Consider the following 7158-nt stretch of genomic DNA (forward strand, 5'->3'; position numbering starts at 1 on the left):
TTGTAGACAACTTATCTGACTGTCAACTGATGAACATCCAGACTTTTAGAAATGTTTTTGTATCCTATCCCAGCTTTTTACGAACCAATAATCTTTGATCACAGGTCTTCAGACAGGTCTTTTGACAGAACCATGATGCACATCAGACAATGCTTCTCATCAAGACATTTCTTACCAGTTGTGTGTTTTATAGTGGTTAGGGCAGCTGACTTAAAATCACATCTGAAAACACATCTGACTTAAAATGTTTAGAAAAAATTGGTTTCAATTGCTCTTTAAGTCTCCTTAGGCTTAAGGCTTAGGCCTTAGGTTCACTTACTTATTTTCCTCCTTCTGTCATTGTTTGCATGCTATCCTCATTAAAATATGAAAACTTATAAATGTTTGGGTGGTTTTAGTTAAAGCAGACACTGTATTTTCATCTGTGTGAGTTTGACAAAGATCAGATCACATTTGATGATGATTTTATGCAGAAATGTGAGAAATTCCAAAAGGTTCGGATACTTTTTCATACCACTGTATACTGTACATGCACATGAGGTACAGCATTAGAGCTGCCGTTGCGAAAATACAATGTTCAATTGTTAATGACACGGTCATCTGGCGACATAATGTCTCCACTGCACTATATTGAACATTGTAGCTTATTAATATCAGTGTAAAAAAACACACACAAATTGTACTGCAATTTAAAAATATTAAGCATATTGCTAAATTACTAATATCTCATGGACAATGTCAAATGTGAGCATTACTATCCGATCTCACTGCTCACTACGTGATATAAACGGTAAAATAATAGTCCAGCAGTCAATTATAACGAGTGAATACTACTGCACTTAGACAGTGGAGTTTACTCCACTTTACTGGGAAAAGGACAAGGGAAAGCACATTTGCATTATTTTACTTGATCATTGAATATTTAAAACATAGTTTTAGAACTGAATTACACCTTCAACGTTGAAGGTTTTCCATTCCCAGACAATACTGTATAAAACTATCTTGCACAGGGGAATTAAATCCAAGTTTATTCTTTTTTACATTATACAATAAAGGAATTAACAGTGCTTTTTCAAGAACGATTTTAGCCTGAGTGCTTACTTTTAGCCTCTCTGTTATGAGGTTATATTGAACGTATTCTGTGACTGCAGCAGCCGTCTTAACATTGTGCTGAGAACCTGTGAGCATCTTCTGACATTAGTGAAAGCTTATTAGGAGGCTCTCTAATCCCTGAAAAGATATACTTAGATAAGCCACAGACCCAGGACACTGCTGCTGCAAGTTAAAAATGAGACACCAACACAAATCAAACAAATTTTACCGTCAAAACTGGAAATAACATTACGGATGCAATGTGCTGTGACATTTTTAAACCACGTTTTCATTAGTCTTCATATCACCGAAACATTTTCTGTGAGAAGAATTAGAAGATTGAAACGAATAACTGAAGTGCATTAGAGCACTAACTACTGTATATCAATACATAAAGAGCACACAATTATGCAAATACGTTCAATAAAGTACTTAAGTGAAAATCCTCACCTCAGTTGGAGGTTGCTAGGCCAGCTGGACGGACGATCGGATAATATTCCAATTAATTCAATTCCATCGAGAAAAAAACAAACCCTCCCTGTATAATGCAGTGTAAGGGTTCCACTGTTAATTGTCCGTAAGATTTTCCTGCTTGACAAGAAGTTCCAAAGACAGCAAACCAAATGCCATCCACCAAGTGCTCCTCCCTCCCGCTTAGATGCTGCCTCCTTCCTTCCTTTCTCCCCCTCCCATTCTACGAAGTGGACGCCAGTCCTGTCTCTCGGCACCGCCACCTCACTCACCCCCTCCTTCACCTTCTCCTCATCCTCACACCCAAGTCGATAGGTGCTGTCAGCCTCAACAAGCTTATGGCGCGATAAAGCTGTGGCCTATCGTGCCATCAGGTCACAAGCCTGTTCCCAAAGCCCGGGAAAAGTATCCCAAGTACAGTACTCTGATGTAAGCGCAAAGTTCAACTTATTTCACGGGTTACCAACCTTTGTGAAACAGAATGTTCTTGGGTGGTGATCATCGCAAAAGGCTACAAGAAATCTAAATTTCATATGTTTACCATTAACTCATCGGCAGGGGCGTCACTAGACCGAATACAATACTGGGGCACAGCGGGGCACTGGCAAGCGAGCAATTTTTTTTTTTTTTTTTTTTAAGCACTTATCGATCATAAAAAGTCAGAAATAGAGCCTTAACCTACAGTGGTGTGAAAAAGTATAGCATGCAAACAGGGACAGAAGGGGGGAAAATAAGTAAGTGAACCGTCTGCCTAAGGAGACTTAAAGAGCAATTGAAACCAATTTTTACCTAACAATTTATGTCAGGTGTGTGCACAATCACTGATGAGTGGTTTAAAGCTGCCCTGCCCACTATAAAACACACACCTGGTAAAAATTGTCTTGTGAGAAGCATTAGCCACGTTTACATGCTGACTTTTATTCATACCGATTCAAATCATTCCGAATGGAAATTTCAGATCAGCTTTTTACATGTCACTTCATCTATTCCGATCCAGCGTTTACATGTGTCTGCCTTTATTCCGAAAGGATGTTTAACACCTGCCGTCTGACATGCGCAGATTAATCAAAACAAAGCGTCACGTTGCAAAACATGGAGATCGATCGTCAGATCAGCTGCTGTTTTAACTTTTCGAGTGGAAACAAAACTTCAGAATGACACGCCGTTCATTTAAAAAGTTGTGTGGGCTGGTGGAGGGATTCATGGATATAAACTTTCCGCCGGACTCCAATTAGGTGCGCTGTGTGTGTGCTTGGAAGCCATGCTGCAAGTGACGTTACTTACGTCACCAAGTGACATCACCACGTCAGTACGGAGCATGTGCAGAAAGAACCCAACCAGACACCATTCCGCTTCCCTGTTTACATGATATAATTTTACTTCTAATCGGTTTGGGAAAAGGAATATTCCACCCCTGTGAATCGGAATGAAATTCCATTCGGTTTGGGCCTGTTCATTCCGAATGAGGTGTTTATATGGAACACATTTATTCGGTTTGAACATCTAAACCGATTGTAATTGGAATATTTGGCTCCATGTAAACGTGGCAACTGTCTGATGTGCATCATGGCTCGGTCAAAAGAGCTGTGGTCAAGGATTGTTGATTTTTATAAAGCTGGGAAGGATACAAAACCATCTCTAAAAGTCTGGATGTTCATCAATCGACAGTAAGAGAAGTTGTCTACATATGGAGAGCGCATGGCACTGTTCCTTCTCTCCCAAGCAGTGGCCATCCACTAAAGATAGCATTAAGAGTTCAGCGCAGAATATTCAGCAAGGAAAAAAGAAACCTAAAGTGTATGCTAAAGACTTACAGAAATCACTATCACAGTCCAATATCTCTGTGCACACATCAACTATGTAAAACTATGGCCAAGAATGGTGTTCATGGGAGGACTTCACGGAAGAAGGCACTGCTGTCTAAAAAAAACATTGTTGCTCGTTTAATGTTCGCAAAATGGCACTTTGACACTCCACAGAAGTTTTGGCAAAAATATTTGTGTACTGATTTAGCCAAAGTTGAATTGTTTGGGAGTAATACACAACATCATGTGTGGGGGAAAATGGAACAGCTCATCAACATCAACACCTCATCCCCACCGTGAAGCATGGTGGAGGGAGCATCATGATTTAGGGCTGTTTTGCTGCTTCAGGGCCTGGACAAATTGCAGTCATTCATGGAAGAATTAAGTGAAACGTTTATCAGGATGTTTTGCAGGAAAACCTGAGGCCATCTGCCAGACAGTTGAAGCTAAAATAGGATGGATGCTGCAACAAGACAATGATCCAAAACTCAGAAGTAAATCAACTTCAGAATGTTTTCAGAAGAACAAAATACACATTCTGAAGTAGCCAAGTCAAAATCCAGACTTGAACACAATTGAGATGCTCTGGCATGACTTAAAGACAGCGATTCATGCCAGACATCCCAGGAATCTGACGGAACTTCAGCAGTTTCGTAGAGAAGAATGGGCCAAGATTAGTCCTGATCGATGTGCCAGACTGATCTGCAACTACAGGAAGCGTCTGGTTAACGTTATTGCTCCTAAAGGGGGGCCCAGAAAATATTACATTTGATGGTTCACTTGCTTATTTTTTCCCCTTCTGTCATTGTTTGCATACTATCCTCATTAAAATATGAAAACTTGAAAATGTTTGGGTGGTTTTAGTTCAAGCAGACACTGTATTTTCATCTGTGAGATTTTGACAAAGATCAGATCACATTTGATGGGGATTTTATGCAGAAGTGTGAGAAATTCCAAAAGGTTCAGATACTTTTTAATACCACTGTATGCATAGTTTGTTTGAGTTTATGTTCTACACATGAACATTAAAACAGCTTCAACATTTGAAGGCATTGTCTTTACGTCTATCTATGGTATAATCGCTGATGGTTTAAAAAATATGAATATCGCACCCTCTCAATCATTTAGCCTAACATGTACATATCTACAGTGGGGCAAATACGTATTTAGTCAAACACCAATTGTGCAAGTTCTCCTATTTGAAAAGATTAGGGAGGCCTGTAATTGTCAACATGGGTAAACCTCAACCATGGGAGACAGAATGTCAAAAAATAAAACAACAGAAAATCACATTGTTTGATTTTTAAAGAATTTATTTCCAAATTAGAGTGGAAAATAAGTATTTGGTCACTTACAAACAAGCAAGATTTCTGGCTGTCAAAGAGGTCTAACTAGGCTCCACTCGTTACCTGTATTAATGGCACCTGTTTTAACTCATTATCGGTATAAAAGACACCTGTCCACATTCTTAGTCAGTCACACTCCAAACTCCACTATGGCCAAGACCAAAGAGCTGTCGAAGGACACCAAAGACAAATTGTAGACGATCGCAGGACTCGGAACTCGGAGAGTGCAAACGTAGAACGTGGACGAGCGTAGACGGCGCGCGGCCGTTGGCCGAAACGTAGACCGCGGCCCGCCTCCTCCTTTTGCTGTAGATAATCCCGCGTCGCCGTTGGCCGAAACGTGGACCGCGGCCCGCCTCCTTTTTTCGGCCGCGGCCAATCGGCTCTCCTCGCCTACGACCGCGGACGCCCGTGATTGGCTCCGCGAACGCAGACCGCGGCGGCCCGCCTCCTCCTTACGACGCGCTTGCGGTTGGCCCAAAAGACGCAATCGGCGAAAAGACCCACGCGCTCAATCGACAAGCCGAAAAGGTAAATATTGTGTATGAAATTCGCCAAAAACGATGCAAACCGAGTGTTGTTTTTCAATTACCGATTCGAGCTAACGCTAGCTAGGCTAGCTGGTGTGTGGATAAGCCGTGTTGTGCGCGTTGCGCCGCGCCAATAATAATTAGCCATGTGCAGGCACGCACGTAACGTTAACATTCAATGACTCCGTGTGCTATACGTCTTGTATTACTTGTAACTTGTCACAAATTTAACCGATAACTCATTCATTTCACTTGTGTTCAATGCATTTTTTGTTGTGACGTGATCCTCCCTAGTATGATGCCCACACTGTAAATGCTCCCTATTTGGATTACAAAAAACACTAAACAAAACAGAAATACTGTACTACATAGACGTCATCATTTTGTAAGTGGGCCAATTTTGCATTTTCCCCAATAACTTCGGTTTTATTTGGAATTTGGGAATTAGATGAACTCAAGACACCCCTCTCAACATTTTAGCATCTCTGAACATCAAGTCATTTTTCTTTTTCTAATTGCCAGCTAGGAATGGAGGCATCCTCTTCAAAACCAACAAAAACGCAATTTTATTATTACCATCATCTAGAATTTTTCCTCCGTGTCATGTCCTGCTTTTGTGTTGACACTTGCCTTTGTGTTTCTCAGTGTACATCAGAAGCGATGACCGGCCACCACGCTTTGCTGCCTAAACTGCGCTTGAGAGGTACATGTACAAACAAGGTATTGTTCTGGATGCCTTTTAAAAAAAAAAAAAACATCTCCTTCATTTATAAAATGAATTGAACTATATTATTACTTCTTGTCTGATGTGTTTTTTTTTTTTTTTTACACCTAACAGGTAGGAAAAACTGCCTTGCCGTCACCGCAGCTCCAACAGGCCAGCAGATCCCCGGCCAGCTCACGGTGACCTTTGGGAAATACAAAGGCAAGACCTTCATGTGGCTTACGGAGGAAGATGTCGGCTATGTCAAGTAGTGAGTATATATAAGAAATTGATAATAGGCAGTGGATTGTGTGTCTTTGTTACCCAAAATAAAAAAATCGGTTTAAAACAACTACTGCATGCTCTCTTAAAAAGTCTCCTCGATGGCCACGTGAAGGAGAGGCGACGACAGAAGGGAAGGTGCGACACCAAAACTGGGGAGTGGAGGCTGAAGGAGCAGCTTCTACGCTACGTGGATATGTTCCCTCCGGTGTCATGCCACTTGGAGCAGAACATCGACCGGGCCATCTGCGGGCATGGCCGCTTCTGGTCCTTCACGTTCGAGGATATGTGGCAGTTTTATGACTTCTCCAAGCTCATCCGTAACGATCTCCAGGCCGAAAGCGCAGAAGAATGGAAGATGGCCCAGGAAGCCTTCTGCTTTGTGCGTCAGTGGCTACTGATGACGGAGTAGGACATCAATGTCACGTTAAGAGATTTCGATTGTACATCCTCACAAAGGAGGAGGAGGTTAGTAGGTCGATTAAAAAATAACATAATTTCCTTTGCCAGTGTTTTAATGCATTTCAGGGCTTACCCGTGATATTTATTTTTTGTTCTGTAGCGAGCTAAAGGCAAAGTTGCACCAGCTACGCCCCTCACGTCAGCTTGTGCATCAGCATTAGCAGCATTATCAACATGACCTGCTGTAGCAAATACACCATCAGCAGCAGCAGCAGTAGCAGCAGCACAACAAGCACCACCACCACAAGGTGATGATGAAGACTGGCAATGTAAAATACTACGCGCCTGGGCGCTTTGTGGCCAATCCGCACAGGGTCACAAAAAATATTCCAAAAAAAACCAAACAAACAAAAACTACACGGTCAAGGCGTCCACGTCCAAAGGACTTTCTGGCAGGTCTTTTGAAAACTTTGTAAATTTTAAGGAGGCGGTCAATGACCTTGTAAAATAAAACACATTGATATGTA

At 41.6% G+C, this 7158-nt stretch overlaps 2 protein-coding genes across 2 annotated transcripts in view; one reads left to right on the forward strand and one right to left on the reverse strand.

Moving 5' to 3' along the window:
• The window catches only part of slc24a2 (solute carrier family 24 member 2), a 44228-nt gene extending 42461 nt beyond the window's left edge, over positions 1-1767 (reverse strand). Inside the window, exon 1 of the mRNA XM_057843564.1 lies at positions 1543-1767. The gene's annotated coding sequence lies outside the window, so the exon portion shown is untranslated. The remainder of the gene's footprint in view (positions 1-1542) is intronic.
• LOC130921091 (uncharacterized) lies at positions 736-7158 on the forward strand. Its single transcript, XM_057844734.1, has 6 exons — positions 736-744; positions 5027-5245; positions 5890-5947; positions 6083-6218; positions 6323-6697; positions 6792-7158. The coding sequence occupies exons 1-5, from the start codon at positions 736-738 to the stop codon at positions 6639-6641; spliced, it is 741 nt and encodes a 246-aa protein (XP_057700717.1). The 3' UTR covers positions 6642-6697; positions 6792-7158.

This window comes from Corythoichthys intestinalis, chromosome 8 (genome assembly GCF_030265065.1).
Source record: "Corythoichthys intestinalis isolate RoL2023-P3 chromosome 8, ASM3026506v1, whole genome shotgun sequence".
Taxonomy (NCBI): domain Eukaryota; kingdom Metazoa; phylum Chordata; class Actinopteri; order Syngnathiformes; family Syngnathidae; genus Corythoichthys; species Corythoichthys intestinalis.